The sequence below is a fragment of the Poecilia reticulata genome, linkage group LG5 (genome assembly GCF_000633615.1).
Source record: "Poecilia reticulata strain Guanapo linkage group LG5, Guppy_female_1.0+MT, whole genome shotgun sequence".
NCBI lineage: Eukaryota > Metazoa > Chordata > Actinopteri > Cyprinodontiformes > Poeciliidae > Poecilia > Poecilia reticulata.
Window position 1 is genome coordinate 28,742,290 of NC_024335.1, and position 21,837 is coordinate 28,764,126.

Here is a 21,837-nt window from a genome sequence, read left to right on the forward strand (position 1 = left end):
TCTTTAGGTCCAAAGATAATAACTTCAGTTTTGTTTCTGTTTAGCTGGAGAAAGTTTTGGCACATCCACACATTTATCTGTTCTAAGCATCTATTCAGTGATTGGATGGGTTCAGAGTCACCTGGTGACATCGTGATGAATAGTTACTTGTCAGTTAGTTTTGTCTTATTTCAAGTGTACTAAGATATTTGCATGTGAATATGGGGGGGGGATCTTTGATAGGACTGTGTTTTTACAGTGCACAAGTACGTTTCAAGGTATTGCATTTATTACTGTATCAGTCCACAGAGGGGCGCTGTTGATACATCACAGTTCAACGTGTTCGTCAACATCCATGTCAGGGTCAAAACCATTAGCTCAGTGTTTCTCAACCTTTTTCGGGCCAGCGGGCCATCCATAAAACTTCACCCACATGGCATTTATTGTGCAAACCAGAGCTTTCAGTGGAAAAACAAAAGTTCCAGGTCCTTTTAATGCCATTAATGCCATGAGACAGAAACATGGATTATACCTGTCTATTGATTTATAGATTAATAGTTTTACTGGACAGAAATTACAAAGAACAAACCTGGTTCTTGATCAAATCCTAATGAGCCAAATTGAAAGTGTCATGGAGTCATCAGCCTCATGACAATAACACTGACATGAAAAATAATATTGAAGAAATAAATATATCAAATCTAATTAAAAACATAAATAAGTGATAAGTTCTTTACTGTTATGGTCTGTAATATGTATTTATTCTCAGTATTAGATGTGGTCTCAACAAACCCATGGCACTTCAACAATATTATTTTACCTTTTATCTGGAAATAGTGTCTGTTTATTCTAGCCATACAGTCCTCTGTATTAATTATTGCTCGAAGTGTCTTGCCATACAAGTTTATTCCTCTGTATTTACTTTAGGTTTTTAGTTTATTCTTGCATTTTGTTCTTCATTAATTTCCATTTAGGTTCCTTTGATTAGTATTATCTTCTCTTGGTTTATTGCTATGTCCACTTTAGTTTCTCTCCTGTTGCTAGATTTATTTGATCGTTTATTGACGCTCAGTAATCTTCACTCATCACCTGCTGTGCCGTCTAATTGTCATTTGTTTTACATCATGTGTTGATTTTTCACTGTTCAGCTTTGGATTCTCTGTTTTTATGCCATAATTCACATCTAGTTCATCGTTCCATTTTATGTCCCGCTTCTCATGTTTCAGAGTTTTGCTCAATGTGCTCGTCTTTTTATTTATTTATTTTTTAAGCCCCTAAGGTGCAGGGCGGTCGGGAAATGTATTGATGGGGAAAAAGGCAGACTGACATAAACCTTTTAAAACAACGGAAACAATTTCGGTATTCTGATTATTTAAATTTAAAGGTGCTGTGGTAACGTTGTTCTATCACCCCCGTTTCATACCGGACCACTTGCAGCACCGGGGTTAACTCTATAAAATGAACGCTCTCTATCGTGGTATCACCCATGGAGGGATTTCTTTATTTAAATGGGTTCATTTTTCAGAGGGATACAAAATTAGGGTATTGTGATTAGTAATTACATGTTTATAAGAGCAATTTTGTGTTGTCCTACCATGGAAGCGGGCAGCTTTCAACCGGAAATAAAACACCTTTTAATATAAGTTGAGGTACATCTATGATGAAAATTACAGGCCTCTCTCATCTTTTTAAGTGGGAGAACTTGCACAATTGGTGGCTGACTAAATACTTTTTTGCCCCACTGTATGTACAAAAATCCTCAATAAAACATAAAATATTTGAAAATCAGACACCAGACAAAGTGAATCACAGCACCGTCATCAGCCGGTGTAACGCTGAATTGATGCGGTGAAGCTACCAGTAGCAGGACAACGAAGCTGCACCAAGAAGCTACAAACACTGAATAGAAGGAGAGCTGCCATCGATAGAGTTGCAGCATGATTTAATGTTACAAGGTTGCATTGTGCCCTTGTTTATATTTTTAATAGTGTAATTCTGTAAAGATAAAATATGTCTGGTTTTCTAGCTCTGATTTACATATCTTGCTAAATTGCGGGATCAAATATTGCAATACTTTCCTATAACAAAATAGACCTGCAGAAAGAAATTACTAATAAAATATCTTGCATAATTGTATGCTCTATATAGAGATTTTAACTTTGATTGTAGATCTCACAAATTTTTTGTTTATTAAACTGAAAGCTATGTGGCTTTGTTAATATTCTGTCCTAGAAGGCGGTTAGATGTGCCTTTTTTTTATTTTGAGCACCTGCCCCTTTAGTGGTCTCTGCACGGCCCTGTCAAGGAGTGTCTTATATTGTTTTATTGTCTCAGGAAAGACACGTGTCTCATTTACGATTGAACTATATGACTGAATTCAAATATTTAAAAAAGAATTTTCCTGCTGAATTGAATAAAACAAAGAACTCAAAGGATTTTCAGTCATAAAGTAAAACACATAAATGTGTTTCTAGTTACATAAAATTGTTTAATAAGGGTTAGAGATAGGATCTGAAGCATGACTGGGATAATCTTGTAATTCCTCCATTTTTTTAGAGTAAACTCTTTCCTCTGTCAAAAACCTGCAGCACATTTTCTTCTTTTTGTCAACGTCTTTAGAAAGTAAAAACAAAATAAATAAATCAGTTCAGTTCAGTTCAGTTTACTTATATAAAACCTATTCACATCTAATATCAACTCAATGCCCTGAAAAAAAAAGAGTCAATCCAGTCATACAAACAGATTACAGTTTGAATTGGACTGATTGCAGTCCAGTTCAGTTTAATATTCAATTTGGTTAAAAAGTTGATTTTCTTTAGGAAAGTGGGGAAACATAGCCAAGTGTATCCAGCAATCTAAACCTATAGCAGAATAAACCACTCTAACATTAAGTTTTATCGAAATGGAAAGTTTTTAAGCCATTATTCAGTCTGTGCTGTACACAGTACTACTGTTTCTCCTGATAATACAGTTAATTAAAAAAAAAAAATCTGTTAAACAGCTGTGACCTGTTAACTTTATGTCACGACTCAAGTTTTTTTACATAAAGGAGTTAGTAAAGTACAACAAACATGTATGCTATAAAAGGACAGTTTTAGTTTTATTTGTCGTTAAATATTTTTGCTGCTGTGTTGTACCACATTATTATTATTATTATTATTACTATTATTATTATTATTATTATTACACCTCCAGCCAGCATAGTGACGTTCTCCTTTGTTTTTCTTTCATGTTCGCTCTGCTCTCCGATACTCTCCATGATGACAGCCAGTGACTCAGACAAGATCCTCATTTAAATATGGCGCTCTGCACTGCTGCTGCTCCTGCAATCAACTGCGCAGTCAATCTTTGTAGATCGCGTGCAACATGCCCACTCACTGCACATGCCATTTTTCCCCCCTTCCTTGCGTAACTTACCGTTCCTTATTTGGATTCTCTGTAAATCAGGCCCACAGTGTGAACAACCCAGTGGGGAAACAGTGATGGATGTGAAGGAATGAGATAAACAACCGATACCATCTAAACATTACGAATGTCACATTCATGTTTAAGCTAAAACTGACGTATATTTGCTCTGTAAATGGCTGTCAGTTAGATATTAACACAGCCACTCTACTTGTGTTTAAAACAGGCTTCTGAAGCACTTTCTGAGTGAGCACAGCAGACAATTTACGAACTTTAGGACAGCAAAATGAGTATTTAACTCTTTGCCATTTGATTTTTAGCGGAAGAAAATAGACTCAGCTGGACAGTCATAAAAAAAAAAGGTAAAGGGTAAAATGTCACAGGACCAGAACACAGCTGCATTCACTGTTAAGTTACAGCTGCTGGTGTTCAAGTCCACTGCAGGGTCTTTGTTTCCAGATCACACCTGCACCAGCATCAGAGGGAGAGAGAAAAAGGAAAGGTCACATACTCACAGCTACAGAACAATTTCATATTTGTTTGTTCTAGAACTTGAAGTATTCTGTGGTGAACCAGAACATAAAAGTTTGATAATAATCACTGATCCACTGCGGGTTTTTCTTTAATAAAACACATTGAAGATCTGTGGACGACATTAACCATCAGAGTGAAAAAAGCAGGGAGCCGACTCCAAAATATCGTTTAGAAATTAGTTATTTAACAATTCCCTCTGTTCATGGTTGCTGCTGGTATCGTACAACAAAACCATAAAGGAGTTTCAGTCATAAGAAAAAGCAACAACACACATGCCAAAAATAACGTTAAGCGTTTTACCTGGTCTAATGCTAAATATATGTATAGTAATAACTTAGAACTGAAGCACATGACGCTGTATGATGTAACTTCTCTCCAGCACATAAAATTAACAAGTCCTAATATCAATATCAACGTTTCAGATGTAGATTAGCTTCACAGGTTAATTAAGCGTCTGCAGCAGACAGACAGATGGATGTGTTCAACCCAACTAACAATCTTGTTAAGATCATGAATTTATTTTTCATGAATTTAATTTCTCTTTGGGATCAATAAAGTATTTTTGAATTGAATTTAAAATTTGTATTACATAAAAGAAGTTGTAATATCCAAACCAAGTCAACTTTATTCATGAACACTTAAAAAAAGAGGCACAAATGACCAAAGACATTAAAATATAAATTCTAGAAGACATAAAATATGTTATAAAGTAACATCTTGAGTGAATAAGATGGACAGTCAAAAGCCAATGAAATTTTTTATTTTGTTTAGTTTTAGTTTTCAGAGCAAATTAAAAAAACACAGCTAAGAGTGAATTTCATGACCAGTGAGCTGCTACTGAAATATTTCTGCTTCTCAACAAGATCGTGAAAGTAGTGACTGAAGAGCAAGAGCATGTGAAGATTATCAGAATAAAGAAAAAGAAAAAGAAAAATCTTAAAATGAATGAACAAGCAGCCAAAACCTCTGTGTTTCAATCTTTACATTTAAGGGTGTCAGAGTCAGCTAACGTTTTCATACTGTTTTCTAATGAGAGAGAGCTGATCAAGTAAGAGTCAAGAGTCTTGACTCTTACTTGTTCAAGATACTTTAATAAAGACTGAATGGACTGGAAGTCTTCTTGTTTAAGAGGAAAACAAACCTGTCTATCATCAGCATAAAAACATATTTCTTTGTGTTTCATAAAGATGACGTCCAAGGGAAGCAGACCCTGTGGTTATTTTTATGTACAGCAGCGACTTCAGAGAATCCGACCCTTTAAACACAATGAGAGCAGACCTGCACCATGTAACCACATCCAACACCACAAACAGCCTGACAAAGACTAAGACCATCCAACCCAACAATACCAAGTGCTGCAAGTCCAGATTTCTGTTTCAAACTACGTATCATGTTATTTTGTAACGCTGTTTACAATTTAATTCAGCTCTATTCCATTTTTTGTTTTTGTTGCATCGCTTCAATTCACAACAGACATCGTCTCGAGACACTTCAATAAACAAGTTATTTTGATTCAGTCCCCCACACACACACACACACACACACACACACGCACACACACACACACACACACACACACACACACACACACACGTTCCACCTGATCTTAGTTGTCAAACATTACAACGGTGCTTTATTTGCTTGACTTTGCTGCCGGTGTTTGTTTACAGCTGAGTATTTTGTTGTTATCCACTGTTCTGTTCTTTGCTTTCACCAGAACTTGTGTTTGTGGCGTCATTTGTGGAAAACCTTGTGCCACATGCCTTCTTCCCAGGTTCATCGGAGTTTATGCCTTGCAGCAACTTTGAGTTTCACTTTATCTGCTTGCTTGTCTCTAAAGGAAGGGCGCAGAAAAGCAATCAATGTTACAAAAGCCACCAATATCCAGGTTTTTAAAGTAAAATTCTCATGTTTTTTTATTTATTCATTTATTTATTAAACTTCTCTATGTCAACCCAAATCCGATGACGTTGTCCGAACTCTTACAGCACTTTAATATGTTCTACCTTATGATTCACACATGGAGTTCCTGTCCTTGCACACATTGGCTCTTGTGTATAAAACATAAAGCATAAAGTCCTATTATAACATCAAAGCAGGCCACGTGACACATGATCTTTTATTGCTTCTCTCTCTCTTTATCTCAGCTCCTACGTCTCCCAGATAGCTTCATGTTGGTTTCTGTAATGGGTGATTTTATGATTTACCAGGCAGAGAGGTGTTAGAGGTCAGTTTAATGTATAACACAGGTGACTGGCTTACTGACTGCATGTGTTTATCAAGTGACAATGCGATGAGATCACGGCAGTAAAAAAGAAAAAAAAAAACATAATCTACCACTCCCTCTGTCTCCGGTATTTTTTCTGGCACAGATCAAGTGGTTTCCAGTAAGCTACGTGCAACACACGGACCTGGCAGCTTGCCAGCCTACCTGCTCGACAGGTATGTTGACTTTGTGGGAGGAGAAGTTGCTCTCACCTCTTTCGGTGTGTGTCAGACTTGCTAAGTAGAGTGGTTAGATAATTAACCCATCCAACGTGGACGATTAGAAAACATCTTATAAGTCAACTTCTAAAGTTTGAAAAGGCTGTAAATAAGATTTTTTTAATCAGCATATCATCAGTTGTTGCTGTGAGTTTGTCAGAGAACATGTTGGATCTGATTGGATTCTTGCCGTTTGGCTTACATCTCAGCAGACAGTGAATTTTAGCCGGGACAAAATAGGTTATCTTCTTCAGGCTTTGCAATATGGCTCTCATTGAAGTCATAGAGTCATACTGTGATCCCAAAGGTGCAATATGACACTATAGATAAACAAGGGCAGCGCAGTGATAGGGCTGTCAGATGCGTCGCCCCACGGCCAGCGGGTTTCTGGTGCATGACTTCGACTGCAGGCCGGTGTGTCTGCATGCTCGTCCTGTGGCTGCAAAAAAATGTTTTATGGAAAGCAAATGAGTGACTAATTTCATTTCATCACAATGCATTTAAACCAACAGCGGTTAGAAGGTCATACAGTTTTGGTAAATTGTAAATCTGCCTTATCAATAGCGTCAGAAGAACAAACATTTTGCTTAGACTCACCTACTAGGCCAGGCGTATCTGCCCAAACTGAAGCTCCACCCGATGTGTTTTTGCAATGTGTTGTCGTGCAACAGTAAGATAAAATAAATAAAAACTATTTTGTTGTAGTTAGTGCAGTCACAGAGACCATGATGAGGCTCACAGTAATATCTTTGAGAGTGTTGAAAATTTGAATTCAGAGACCAAACATTTACATTTTGATTCATCTGAGGGTGGCAAAGCTGAGCCACAGTATTTAAAAAGATACATGTCTCTAGATGATGTTTTGTTATGACAGCCCTTCCAAAGTGGTAACTAAGTCACAGTTGTTAGCTCATGAAGACAATATATTCTGCTTTTTGAGACTGGAGTGTGACCGGCTAAGGCTGATGATATGGACATTTATAATGCAGTGTTTGGTGTTATCTTAAAGGGGACTCTATTGACTTTCATTTAGAGTCAGAGTTAGGGTGGTCACAACCTGTTATAATAATAATAATAATAATAATAATAATAATAATAATAATAATAATAATAATAATAATAATGCACAGTTTTCCCCATTTTTCATCTAATCTAAACTAGAAACATTTCTTTTTAGCTCAGTGGTATCCAGTGACATCAGCGACACGAGAGTTAACAACATATAACTTTTCAAAAATGATGGTTAAGCTTTGCCACGTTGAGATGGACCAAAAAAAAAAAATGGTGTGGTTCACGGACTAATTCAGATTAAAACCCACGTGAGTCTCTTCAGTCATCCTGCTTCCTTCCTACAGAAAAACAGTGAAAACAGCCTGAAAAGGAAAAGTTTCCTCCTTTTACTTCTGCAGAATTTATTACTGACTGGTCAGTTATGTATTTGCAAATACAACCTGTATATGTCGCCACCATGGTTCTGAACGGCTAATTTAAAGTGTGGCTCGTTGAAGGTTCTGATGTTAAAGATGTTTTTATGGGTATCTTTATTACTCCTTTCTCACTAAGGTGTTTTCTACTAACATGCTGAGGACTATTTTGCGTGACTGCATTGGACATTTTTATTTGCTCAGTTAATGATTATCCAGCATATACTGTCTGGCTAAAAAAAAAGGTTTTACTGCAAATCACATCAAGCTCTTGAAAGGAATCAGTGAAATTTGTTTTAAAATGTTCAATTTAAGGAGAGAAGTCCAAAATAAGTTCGGCTCAGTTTACGTATATGTTGCCAATTCACAATGCATGTCATCTTTAGCCACTTTACAAACAACTCATTTCAGTTCGGCCACACACATTCCCAGTGATCTTCGTTATCAAATGGTGAAATAAGCTCAGGTCATTATTCAATTAGTTAAAAACATTTCTAAGGAAACCCAGCAGATTGCATCACATTGACATGCAGCCTTCACTCCTCCTGGACGAACACGTTGCGTTGCTTCATTGACTTTACAGCAATCCCTCATATCGAGCATGCATGTAGCGACAGTGGAAAGGAAAAATTCCCCTCTAACAGGAAGAAACCTCAAGCAGAACCAGAACCTGGCTCAGAACAAGTGTCCCTCTGCCACGACCGACTGGAGGTTTGAGAAAACAGAGCAGATACACAAAAAAAGAAACAAAGAAACTGATGGAGTATTTTCTATGTTAATAAAAAGTTAATAACGTTTAGTTGTGCACCTTCCTCCAGGAAGATGCAACAGCCAAGAGGAACTCCAGACCTGGTGTAGCTTACGTGTAGAGAAAAACAACTGAAAACATAGTAGCAGCAGCCTAAGTTTATACCAGCAGAGCTACAGAGATGGCTCAGGATCACCTAACAGCTCAGAATGACACATGAGAAAGGCCGAACCTGACTTTCTGAATGAATTCTATCAGTTTGAATTTTAAAGCATTGCTTATCGGGTGGAGAGATGGCTCAGAGGCAGATTTAAAGAGAAGGAAAAGCAAATTAGCAGCGCCACAGTAACAGCTGATGGCGTTACTGTGGAACATCATCTGTGCTGTCCAGATGTTGAGCTGTTATGGTCACACCAAACGCATTTTGAGCATCAGGCGCATCTGGTTTACATTCAAAGTCTATGTGGAGCGTTGGACGCTTGATGCTCAAAATGCATTTGGTGTGAACTCACCATTAACATGTCACAGCAGTAATGTGGCTGTAACATTCTCAGGATTCTCAGTCTCCAGTCAGAGGCCTCTTCAAATCGGTTGCAAGACTGACTGCTACTGGAGATCCTTCCTGCACACAGTGGCTCTTAGAAGATATTTGGGTGAACTGAGTTATGACATCATTCAATTTCCCTTTGGTTCTAATGAAGTAACTCTCAACTGAATGGAGTTGAATTTAAATATAACTTATTCTTATTCAGATTAAAATAAGACTAAATTCTGCCAACTATTTAAATTTATTTTTTCTTCCCTGCCAAAAATGAAATGAAAAAAAAAATTAAAAAGCATAATAATTATTTCACACTTATGAAGAGCCTTAAATAACTCTCAAGATGCTGATGTTCTGCAACACAAATCATTTAAACTATATAAGGAAATTATAGGGTTTGATCAAAACTGCAGGGAACTTGTTGGAAGGTAAATGAAAAGGGTAAAAGCGCTCCATATGTAGAGTGCTAATATTTATTAGAGGTATAAATGTGCATGGTCTGAGTTTTATATGTGTGTGTGGTTTATGTGAGGGGCGTAATGAGAGGAACATCTGGTAAATCTACATGAGGTCAAATGAACAAATAAATTGACTGATTAGCATTGTGGTTTATTTCTCACATCCACCAATACAGAGATTGACGAGTGAAACAGTTATGTGAAAAAATATATATAATCATAAAATCCGTAAACTACATAGTAGGATTACTCATCTGTTATTCTTTAATAAACATTGTGAGAACATGCTTTACACACTTTATAACAAGTCATACAGATAGGTAGAACATAATGTAAATGTTGACGTGACAAAAAACATCACCTACATTTATTTCTTTCTGTTCTGTCTCTAATTTCTGCTTTCCGAATCTCACATTCAGAGCCACAATTGAGTTTCGTATGTCAATGGAACCATGACAGAACAATACAGAAAATTAGATATTTCCAGTATCATTTATTTATACCCATGTACCACAGCAAAAACTTTAAGCACAGAGATTAGCCGGTCATGAATTTACAATTTTAAAAAAATACACAAAAAAACACACACTATATGCAAACTACCGCAAATATTGAACAACTGCTACTTTGTTTACAAAGGCTCAAAAACATCAGCAGAACTATGTCTAAAGTTTCTGTAACGAGGATCAAAATATAAAACATGTGAAACATTAATATTGGTTCATAAAACCTACTGGAGCCAAACACAATGGCTTACATTTTCTTCAACATCTTCCCCGTAAGAGGAAGTTTCGTCTTTTAAAGTTTCAGATAGTAACGACTTTTTTCCCCAGCCAGGCAAAAAACAGGCTTTTCTGGTTCCTAAACTTCTGCGCTGGTCGGCTTCGTGATCTCTATCTGCTCAGAGACTGACGCCTCCGATACCGCTGCCAATCTCCTCAGTCTTCCACCCACTGGAATTTTTTCCAAACTTGTACACAAGTCTTCTGCCGTCAACCCGCTCCAAAATCTCTCTCTTGTAGTAATACCTGCAAGTAGAGACATATCACCTTAGGGATTCCAACGACTTGTACAAGAAGAAAATGTTCTAAAGCAACTACTAGTGTTCTAATGGTGATTATGATACTATGATGATGGAAAATAATTCCCTGAATTGACGTGCTATGGTAGTCTGCTTCTCATAAAATATGTATTTATCTTGGCTGTTTGGTCCTGAGGAGTCATTGTTGCCAATATGCATGACTATAAACTAATAAAGTTTAGTTTATAGGGTTCAAACAAAGGATTTAAACCTTACTTTGCAAACTTCATCTGTGCACAACTAAGTCATGCAACACAGTAGTAGTCATCCTCTTTTTTTGTTTTTGTTTTGTTTCTTTTTTTTTTTTGCTGTGCCAGCCCAAAACTTTTACTTGCCCAGTCAGGCCACCCCTTTGAAGAAACCTCCAGTGCGTCCGTATTTAACAAATTAAATCTGGGTTTTGTTCAGTGGTTTACGAATGCAAATTCATATTTGAGAAAATTAGCACATTTTAGGTTTTCACTGACACAAATTTGGGATCATCGCGAGAGCAGGGACTCCTTTTTTATTTTTGCCTGGTAACTCACCTCATGGCCCGGCTCAGTTTCTCGTAGGTCATGCTGGTGTTCTTCTTCTTCTGGCCCCACATCTGGGCGACGGCCTCGGACTTGAGGAACTTGAACACCCCCTCCCGACGGTCCTCCCACTTCATCAGGCCCTGGTTCTTCTCGGGGTGGATGAGGATGTCTCTGATGAACTCCCACAGGTGGGTGCCACGTGGTGCTGCAAAGAACGGACAACAATCAGCTCGCTGTTTCCAGTTGTGAAAAGTGTTAGCATGAACACGCAAATATAAAGGCGATCTTGACCCGAGGAGAAAACTACTTGTAATGTAGAAAGCGTACCATGTTTGCTTTTTTTTGGGTTGTCATATATGCTGCTGCTGTGTCCACGGTTGACTTTAGGAGGCCGCCCTCGGGGTCTCTTGATGCGACAGTCTCCGTCTTCGGTTTTGATGTGGACCTCTGTCAACACAGCAATTCGTTTACCATGCCGAACCTCGACTGTACCATAAGACCAGAATGCTAGATCAAGTGTGCCTGAATACTCACTTGACACTGGATAGAACTCAGGGTCTGATTCGCTGCTGCCGGACTCTGGTGAGCTCATGAATGTAAACGTGCCACCTGAAGACACATCACACACGTTTGAGAAAAGAAACGTCTTGATACGCCGAACTTTAAGAAACGTCGACAAGACGATAGAAGTATACTAACTGTTGGCCGAGGAACTGCATTCACTGTCAGATGGATTGTCAGAAAGGTAATCAGTGTCGTCCAAAGTTGTCAGGGACTCCATGGTGAATCTGGTCAAATCATAACCATCGCGGTATTCAAAGTTTCTCTTGATTTCAGCTTCTTCACCTGTGTGGTAGATGGATGTGTTATTCCAAGTTTTCTCTAACATTACAAACTTTCGCTACCTACATAAGTAAATATCAAAATGTACCATGGCCAATTTTGAGCGTGGTCAGCAAAGGGAAGCTCAGGCTGTCCAGAAAGTTATCAAGAAGTTGACATGTCTCACTTAGTTCTGGTCCAGAGAGACTCTGCAGTTCTGGAAAAAAAAGAAGAATTTGTTATGTTTTTACCATCTCTGAAGACGGACTGATGATTGATTGCATGTAGACAGATTGATATCTGTGGATTTGAACAATAAAACGATACATTTTAGAGATTTAGTTTACCATATTTGGTCTTGTATTCTTCTAAGCTCTGGTAAAGATGTGGGCCGAGCTGCGGGCCGAAAACGGCAGTCATCTCTTCCTGGTTTATGCGGCAGAGGTTTGGGCCATCAATGGAGCAGAAGTCCAGACTCAGGGTGCTGGCATCAAACTTGGTTCTCTCCACATGGTCGCTGATCCACTCTAGAACGTGCTCTGCCGTCCATTGGTGAGGGCTGATCTGTTTGTACCAGTGACCTGAGGAATGAGAGCCATTTATTACCTGATGTCCTTCTGACAAAAGTGCTAATAATTTTTTTTTAAATCAAATCAGTCTCCTGATTTCCCATCTCCAGTAAAGCTTAAAGCCAAACAAAAACTCTGCTTGAAACATCCTCTTTTTGATTTTTTTTTTTTTGAGCACATCTGCATTTTCTGGTGTTTTATCCACAAAACAATACAAGAGTGAAACAACACCCCACTTAGGGATCAGACAAGGTCAGACAAATATAGCCAGCCCAGTTGACTAAGCAGGAGGTCACAGCATTTCTCTGCTACGAGCGTCGAGTTCAGTTAAACATTGACAGTTCGGTTAATCATTAGCGCAATTAGGTCAAAGTAAATTGACCTCATGGTTTGGTTATCTTCAGTTAGGATCATGTGGCTCATGTACAAGTACTCTACTATATTACCATCACTGTACAGGATGTAGCTTTTGATGACAAACAGGAGCTTCCAAACTTCTTGATAGTTTTCTGGTGTCAATTTCAGTGGAGCCCAAACATTATTCATATACCTTGGAGATTTAGATTTAAAGTTAAACATAAATATTTCATCAAAATATCTCATTTGATTGGAGGTAGTAATAATTTGAATGTGTGGGAGATCAGTGCATCGTTCTCAGTCAGAAACAAACTTCAAACAAAAGTCTAGTTCTCTACATTTGGGTGTTAAGTGGAGGTCCCACGTTGACCTGAAACAAACAAGGTAAACTGCCTCAATGTCAGACGATCCTCTTACCTCTTGTGTTGTAACTTCTGCTCTCCAAAGTGTGGATGGTGGGCAGCGCATGGAGCTGCTGTGGGGGGATGTCGGGTAAGCCAGTCTGATACATCGTCAGGTTGGCGTGAGTCAAGATGCTGCTGAGGCACGGCGACGACATCGAGTCTCTGAGAGACATCAACAAGTTACAAATCAGTTATTCTGAATTTTTTTTTTCAAAAGTAAAGTTTTTCACATTGTTGCAACTTTAAATGTGAGCATCTCCTCTACATGAATTGTATTAAATAATTCTTTGGAGTCATTTACCTCTTTCAGCACAAAGCCACTGTATGGTTAAAAAAAAAAAGATTCAAAACTATCCCACTTTAGTTTGTGTATCGTCTCTTCGGTCTTTGTTCCTGTCTGTTCTTTACAAGGTTCCTGTCTCCAAGGCAAAAAAGCGCTTTCGGTTGGAAATCAACATGTTTATATCCCTGTGGAGGAGTGGGGGATGGAGAGGTAAATTCAGGGGAATTCCACCTGAGGGTGGCCACACCTCCATCCCTCCTACGCTTTCCAGAGAACTCGACTAACAACGCTCACCTGTCCTGTTTTCCTTTCTAAGCTTTACCGTCTCTTACCCATCATCACTGAAGATTAGATTAAAGTTCTTGCCTGACAGATTCAGTTACTGTAAATTGATCTGCTTTGCCTAACTGGATTCCTTTAGCTAGGCCGCAAACAACAGTGCCATAACAAAATAAGATCTCGGGTGTTTTATCACGGATCATTTGCATTTTTTTTTTTTATCAAGAAAATGTCATTTTCACTTGTAATCATCTAGTTGGACTTTGTGACTTAATGGTATGTTTTTCTTGTTGTCCATTGGAATACATCCACAGAAAGGAGGAAGTAGGCTGATTTAGAACCTTAAATAGAGACTCTGACAATGACAGATTGAAGATGAACATGTGGGCAGGTAGTTTTATCAGTTCCACCAGACGATGTGCAAGAGAGATGAGCAAACCTTACCGAGACTGTTTTCTTGTCTAATTTGTTCACTTAAGTCCTGGGATTACATGTAATTACTTATTGTTGCAAATAGCACAATTGTACGTCATATATGTGCAAACGCATCCATGTAATCACGCACACACACACCTTCACACAAAAATGAACTCAACTCTCACTCATTTAGCCCCTACTGCGTGCTAATGGCTGCGGCGATAACCCAAAGAAAAGACGCAGAGTACAAAGATAGGCTCATTTTTCTGTTTCACTCTCCGTGGCGTGTTTGAACCGAATGACTTAAATAATTGCACTGGTCATACATTTTACCGTGACAAGGTGCGGGCAGATAACATTCACAGTCACGCCATCATTTGGATCAATCTAGGTCACCCTGCAATGCCTAACAATAGCAACAGGTTTGCTGCCTGTGGAGCGATACTGTTATTTTAAACCAGGCAGTAAAAACATGCCATGAAGCTTATTCTGTTCTCCGTAGCTCAGAGAACAGACTTTAAAATGCTGTTTATAAGTCGCTGAACGGCTTAACACCAGGTCTTCTTCTGGTCTGCTCTGCATTCCCAGAACCAGGAACAAATGAGGAGAAGCAGCTTTCAGCTTCTATGCACCACAAATCTGGAACCAACTTCTAGAAAACTGCAGAACAGTCAAAACACTGAGTTCCTTTAAATCTAGACTGAAAACCCATCTGTTAACAGTTGCTTTTTAACCATAATAAATGACACATCGACCAACATTTTGATGTGTAATGATGGCACTTGGAAAAATGTGATGTTTCAATTGTTAATGTTTGTGTTTTTATGATGTAAAACCCTTTGAAATGCTGAAATGTGCCACACAATTAAACTTGATTGATTTAACTTGATTATTTTGTTTGCTATTTTGCAACTTTAATGTTGCAAATAATAAATCCCATCAATGAGGTCTTTTTCCACACCACCTGAAACCTCTTTTAAACAAACAAACCTTTACAGACTATATTTAATCTATCATTTTCACAAATATCATTGAAAAGGTTTGGTTTTATGAATAAATGCATCTTTTATGATGAAAAACAATCTTGATAGTGCTTTAGAGTCAGGTTTTAGGACTGATTGGAGATGATGTCTTTGGGTTAACACCACGGTTTGAGACCTCAGAAAGTTTTGAATAATATAAACCTGTCTGAACAGTGATGGGTCTAAATCAGGGGTCTTCAACCTGTGACCCCGGAACCAATGTAGCTCCTTAGATCTTTCACTATGGCTTTTATTAAAAACCACATACATTCTAATACTAAATCAGCTTATTACCATCTTAAAACTATTGCCAAAATAAAAGCTTTCCTGTCAAAACATGACAGAAAAACTGGTCCATGGTCTATTTTATGTAAATTAGATCACAGTAATGGTTTCCTTTATTCAGAAATTAAAAAAAAAAAAAAAGCTTCTGGATCAGCTAATCCAGAAGCTATTTTTTGGGGGGGGTTTTAGCTACAGCTAATCCGGAAACAAGGTCATAACAATCATATCACACCTGTTGTTAAATCTCTGTACTGACTCCATTTGTTAAAAATAGATGACAAAAAATATATATTATTTTTAAAAAGCACAGAATGTTATTGAACTGAAATACTTCCATGCTTGTTGGGTAGAAACCATGTAGTCTTCAGTTGGTCTTCAGTGGGGTTTGAAAGCTGAGTTTCTGAACTGCTGCGCTGAAAACATTTTTGTTTTGAACAGAATTAATCTGCCCCGGCAGCTTCAACACCTTCATGGTCCTTATCTGCTGCTTCTATAGCCAACAAACACACAAAACGCAGAGTTCATCCAGAGAGGATGAGTCAGGAGAGGTCGGCAACAGGAGGCCGACTTTGTAATTGTCTTTATGTTCACCACTGCACCCAGAATGGGGGCCTGATTGCTAGTTTCTAACTGTAACAGCTGCAGTTGCGTGCTGACTCTAGATCATTCCTCTTAAAATCCAAAGATAATCACTCCAGGTTTGTTTCTATTCATCTGAAGAAAGTTATAGCACATCCAAGTATTGATTTGTTCAGTGAATCTACTCAGTGCTTGCTTGTCACCAGGTGACATTGTAATGTAGAGCTGTGTATCCTGCATACTAATGGCAACTAATATTACTACTTGTTATAATCTGAGCTAGGGATAGGGTTAGGGTTAAGATTTTTATTTTCTTGAGAGGCCCAAGATGGAGCCATGGGAACCCTGCATGTAATTTTTGTCTGCTGTGATGACAAGTTACCTGCTGACCCAAAGAAGTCCCGGTTCTTTAGGTAAGTTTGGAACCAGTCAGCTGCTGTGCCAGAGGGTCCAACACAGTTCTCCAGTCCATGGTCAACAAATGACCATGCTGCACTGAGGTTCAACCAAACCAACACCGTGGTTCTTCCACAGCTTGTGTTCAGATGGATGTCATTGAACAGAGCGCTTGCTCATTGTTGGGAAGCTATTTAAGTGTAGAAAAAACTTTTTCAACAATTGATGATATGGAAGGTTGGAGACTGGCTCATCATTTTTCAATAGCAACTTGTCCAGACTGTTCTTTTGTAGCAGTAGTTGGAGAGCTGTTGTTTCAAAGCCTGACATGAAAGATGAGTTCAGTATTTTAATCAGTTCAGATGCATTGACAGGCAAAAGTTTGATTGACTGCATCTTTATAGTAAATCAGACATGTGGGGCGAAGTGGATAGACACATCCATCATCAGTCTGTTTGCTTGTGTTAGAAAATGCTGTTGATTTGTAAGTCATGACAGATTCTTGGACATCAGATCTGGTCATTCCAGCTCACCCTGTTTCTCTTTATGACTGCTTTATTTAGTGCTTTATTTTATGCTTTATATTTAGTATACTTGAAATAAGACAAAACTAACTTACAAATAACATTTCAGCATATGAGCATATAACATATGAGCTTGTTTTAAGTCAATTATTCCTTAATATTGATGAAAAACTACTTGTTCCACTTGTTCCATTGGCAGATTATTTGTCTCATAACAATATATTTTCCCAATGCTTTTAGTGAAATAATCTGCCAATGGAAATAGAACTTTTTTTATCAATATTAAAGAATTATTTACTTAAAACAAGCTCCTATATCTTGCTGAGAAGTTAGTTATATGTTTTCTCTTATTTCAAGTGTATTAAGATATTTGCACTAGAAACTAGATCGAAAATACTTGCTAAGATTTTGTGTTTTTGCAGCATAAGGTTACAATTATTCACTTAAATCGTAATTTGCAAAGTTCAACTGACTTTCAGGTTTTGTCTGGCTAGCTTGTCAAACTCAGTCAGATATGTACCTGTGAGTAAGACATTAACTGCTCAGCTCAGCACTTCAAGAATTTATTTTAGTGCTTTCACTAACTGCAAAAGGAATTACGTTCATACCAGTTTGTCTGAACAGCTTCATAACTTTACAGTTTTTGCAACGCAGCAACTTTTACTGACAGTTCATCTGCAGAACTTCAGGCCGTAAATGATCCCACATTGTTTGGTTTGTTATTGTTGAATAGTTAAGAAATCACAGTAAATCAGCACAAAGGAAACTACAAGGTGCAATTTTACAGATATGGACAAGTTTCAGAATGCAGAGACTCAGTTTCTATATTGTTGAGGATAGTAAATATCTAAAGTATATAATATTTTAATTAAACACAATGACAACTTTTGGGAATATTTATACACAATGCTTTCTGATTTTTTTCTTCAATCCTGAGGATAAAAATGAAGAAGCATTGTACTTTTGATGTACAGCGACACTGTGCTTTTAAGACAGCAACACTTAAAGAGGAAATACATAAGAAGTGTTTTATTTATATGTCGTTAAGAGTATTTGCTCTAAAACACCTAACATGCTAATCATTAATGAGTCGGTAAATAAGTCAGTTTGTAAGGATCTAAACAATGGGTGGCTGTTTATGTCTGAAGCCAAGAAAGAGGCAGTTTTATGGTTAAACTACAATAAGTACATTTTTGATTAACCTTAAAGTATCCGGTGTAGTTTCTAAAGCAAGAATTCTTGAAAATCTTGTTTTCTCTTGAACATTGACTGAATAATCACAAAGTTACTGAAACTGGTTCCATTTTTGTTGATTGAATTAAGTTTAAACTCCTGGGCAAACTGATATTTGGTGGTTTACATAAATAAGAATTGTGTGTGGAAAGAATCCACTGTTTCTATTGTTATGTTGAAGCCATTGAAACCTTGACAATACTGCTACTGAATAAGAAGTTCAGTAAACTGAGAAGTCAGAAAAGACTGCAGCTTTATGTGATGGTGCCATTGATGGTACAGTGAACCATATGTTGTGGGGATAAGTGGGCCTATTTTCTCCTTTTTGCCCATTGTGTCGTCTTATGTCAATAACAGCCAGTGAAACTGTACTTCTGCTGAAAATTTCATAACAGCAATTATGTCCAGTTTCCACTGGCGCTGGAAGAATGCAGCCCAGCTGGTTTTTACTCTCTGTAGTGCCAAGACACTGGAGTGCCTTGGAGACAACAGAAAATTCATTTCATCACTTCTCATCACACAACATTTCTATTGTCCACCAGAATTATTACTTAAGGCGGGGACTTTCCACAAACATTTGTGGGGCATTTAGAAAACCAGAGTAAGAAAAGAGTCATGATTTTAAGACGGGGAAGTTATGTATGGATTCTGAACACCCTGAAGTATAGCGTCGCTTTATAGTTTTTTGAACACTGAAGTGCTTTGGGAATTTCTGCCCTTCATGCTACATGTGCAAGAAACATGAAATGTTGGAAGTACTCTGTGCTTTGTCAGATCTCACTGTAAACACAACTAAACACCTCCAAATACATCCAAAGCTAATATGTTGCATTGTTACCAAGCAATGAAACCTCTTGCTAACAATGCAGCACTGTGAGTATTTTACTGTGAAGTTCTGACTAACTGAAATGTAAATGCCCTGGACCAGAAAAAGATGCCCGTGTTAGTTAGGATTGCAGAACCTGAGCTGGGAGGGAGCCGTATACACCAAGTGCAACATTTCTGAATGACCAGGAAGCTGTCAATCAATTGCTCATTCCTTCAACTCATTAATTTTTTTTCTAACCCTTCTAGCCAGCTGTGAAGCAGCTAATCAACTTCAGGTGTCTGTGGAATCCAGGAACCTTAAAAGTTTCTATCACAAGGTGCACAGAAAGGGTCTGAGCCGAAGACTCCAGGTAGGAAACAGTTTCATTTGCAGACCAAGGGCCGGGGTTACGAAGCTGCAGCCAAAATGGTGATCATCTGCTAATGCAGCCGTTTCCTCGTGCTTCCAGTGTAAGTGGAGACTTCAGCTCACCAGAATGCAGGAGTCTGGCAAGATGATAACAACTGTGTGTCCACAAGATAAGTTACATAGTTATGCAGATGACCAATCTACTTGGCAGTGTCACCAGGTGTTTATGAACCCATTCAAGTGTTGAGTAGGTAAACTGAAGGAAATCAGTGCATGAATGTGCCAAAGCAACTAAAGATAAACTAACTGTTCTTAGTTGAATTGATTACTGCGACAGTCTTCATCTAACAAGACAGTCTAGATGTAGAATGCTGCTGCCTGCATCCAGCTCTAATGTCCTTGCACTAGCGCTATGATTCTCAGGGGACATTAAAACACTTTTATTGGCTTATAAATCAATACGACATTATCTGTTTTTATATGAACCTCCCAGACCACTCAGGTCTTCTGGATTTAGTCTACTCTGCATCCCCAGAATCAGAACCAAACATGGAAAAGCAGCTTTTCTGTTTTCAGACTCCACTAATCTGGAGCAAACTTCCAGAAAACAGCAATATTGAAACACTGAGTTCTTTTAAAATATGGCTAAATGCAGATTTCTTTATAGTTGACTTCAGTTAATACTAACTGGTACCATTTTTGTCTGTCTTTAGCATTTCTTTACGCTCGTTTATTATGCCAGTGTAATGTTTTGTGTATTTTGCCCGCTGCTGTTCTGTGTTTGTTTGTAACGTTGCAAATGACATTTTCAAGGGACAAAAATAGATCGCGCCGCTGTTGTCGTGTCTCAGTTTCTGTTTTTCTGTGGCATTCAGCAACTATTGTGCAAACTGCTGCCCACTTTCCTCGACTGGAAATTGAGGGTAAAATTGGGTAAAAAAACACATTAGTAATTTATGTGTTTCCGGTTTTAGACACAGGCAAGCTATGACAAACACGTTACAATTCACAAATCAAATCAAAGGTATTGTTATTGCCACTTACTTACCTTAAATAATTTGTCTATTATTAGTGGGTGTGTTTTACTGCAGGCTTTTTTTTTTTTTTTTTTTAAAGCATTTTCAAATATGGAGCCTTGATCCAAGACACAATTACAAGCCAGTAGGATTTTTACCTGCATTTTCAGAGTCCTGGAAACGAATGTGACCAAATCAATTGTCAAGACGCAGAAGAATCAAACAATCATGTGCTGCCTTTAGGGTCAGAGGTCAGGATTTTGCTTGTGCAAATACTTTTTCTCTGTTCAATTCACTGAGACCCACAGTTTCCCGCAGACAGAAAGTTAAAAGGGAGCAAATCCTTTTTAAAAAGATTTGCTCCCCTCCTTAGAAAAATGTTTTAGTTTTTTTAACCTTAACAGTCTTGATTACTCCTAAGAGGCTGCACATCACTTCTTTATTTAACAGATCATTTATCTCTGAAGATCTGCAAACATTCCTGTCATATCATATCGTAGCTTTGTACTGACACCTAATGGCCGCAGACAACAACATCCGCTTCATTTACGTTTTTAAATAAAGGATTTACCACATTTGTGTCCTGATGCAGGTTTCCAGATCTATACTGATGACGTTGTTTATGTAGCTGGTAAGTTTACAGTTAAATCTGTTTCATCACAGCTGTCTCTGTGTCACAATGAATCTAAACATAACTGTCATTTTTCTCCTTTTTCGTATAGGGTTTGTTAATTAGTCTCAGTAATTATTCTAATGGAAGGTTTTAGTGGACAAATTACTGAACAAGTCTCAGAAGTAGCACATCTTGGTGTCATTTTGGATTTGCATTTAAAATATGACAAATGTGTCACCATGTTGAGTAGAGCAGAACCTCACAGCCCTTCAGGATTACATCCGCCTTTTCATGTCGCAAATGTTTTCATGCATTTAATGATTTTTATTCTCATTCAAAGTGCCGTGTCCCTTTCATAATTTAATAATGTTTTATTGTAAATAAGTGTTTTATTAGAAGTTTGTATGTTTTGTAGCTTAATTGGCCACTTCGCAATTTATGCAAATGAGGTGCGCAGAGCTGGAGAGTTAACGAAGGATTGAGAGTAGAGAAGGGAAGGCGCTGCAGGGAGATGGACAGAGAGACACACGGGTTTTCAACTGTAGTTGCTTTGTGGAGATTAGCTAAGAACCAATTGCTCTTGTAAGAGAATTACGCAAAAACTGTGGAATTTAGTTTTGTTTTGCATCTTTACATCGGACCGCTGTGTTTTTATTTTTTGTAAAAAAAATAAAAAATTATATATATAT

General features: G+C 37.9%; 1 protein-coding gene across 1 annotated transcript; it reads right to left on the reverse strand.

Moving 5' to 3' along the window:
- Window positions 1-9,703: 9,703 nt before the first annotated feature.
- On the reverse strand, window positions 9,704-13,779 carry elf3 (E74-like factor 3 (ets domain transcription factor, epithelial-specific)). Its single transcript, XM_008410270.2, has 9 exons — window positions 13,626-13,779; window positions 13,338-13,486; window positions 12,342-12,575; window positions 12,104-12,211; window positions 11,872-12,018; window positions 11,707-11,781; window positions 11,500-11,619; window positions 11,182-11,377; window positions 9,704-10,601 (listed from the first exon to the last, which is right to left on the reverse strand). Exons 2-9 carry the CDS (start codon window positions 13,477-13,479, stop codon window positions 10,475-10,477), a joined length of 1,149 nt encoding a protein of 382 aa, XP_008408492.1. The 5' UTR covers window positions 13,480-13,486; window positions 13,626-13,779; the 3' UTR covers window positions 9,704-10,474.
- Between the last annotated feature and the right edge of the window lie 8,058 nt (window positions 13,780-21,837).

Bases quoted from the DNA above. Each gene is read 5' to 3' on its own strand.
- elf3 (XM_008410270.2), bottom strand. From the start codon at position 13,479: ATGTCGTCGCCGTGCCTCAGCAGCATCTTGACTCACGCCAACCTGACG. The intron at 12,576-13,337 runs GTAAGAGGATCG...CTCATTCCTCAG, and splicing joins CAGAAGTTACAACACAAGAG to GTCACTGGTACAAACAGATC. The intron at 11,378-11,499 runs GTACGCTTTCTA...CGTTCTTTGCAG, and splicing joins CCCAAAAAAAAGCAAACATG to CACCACGTGGCACCCACCTG.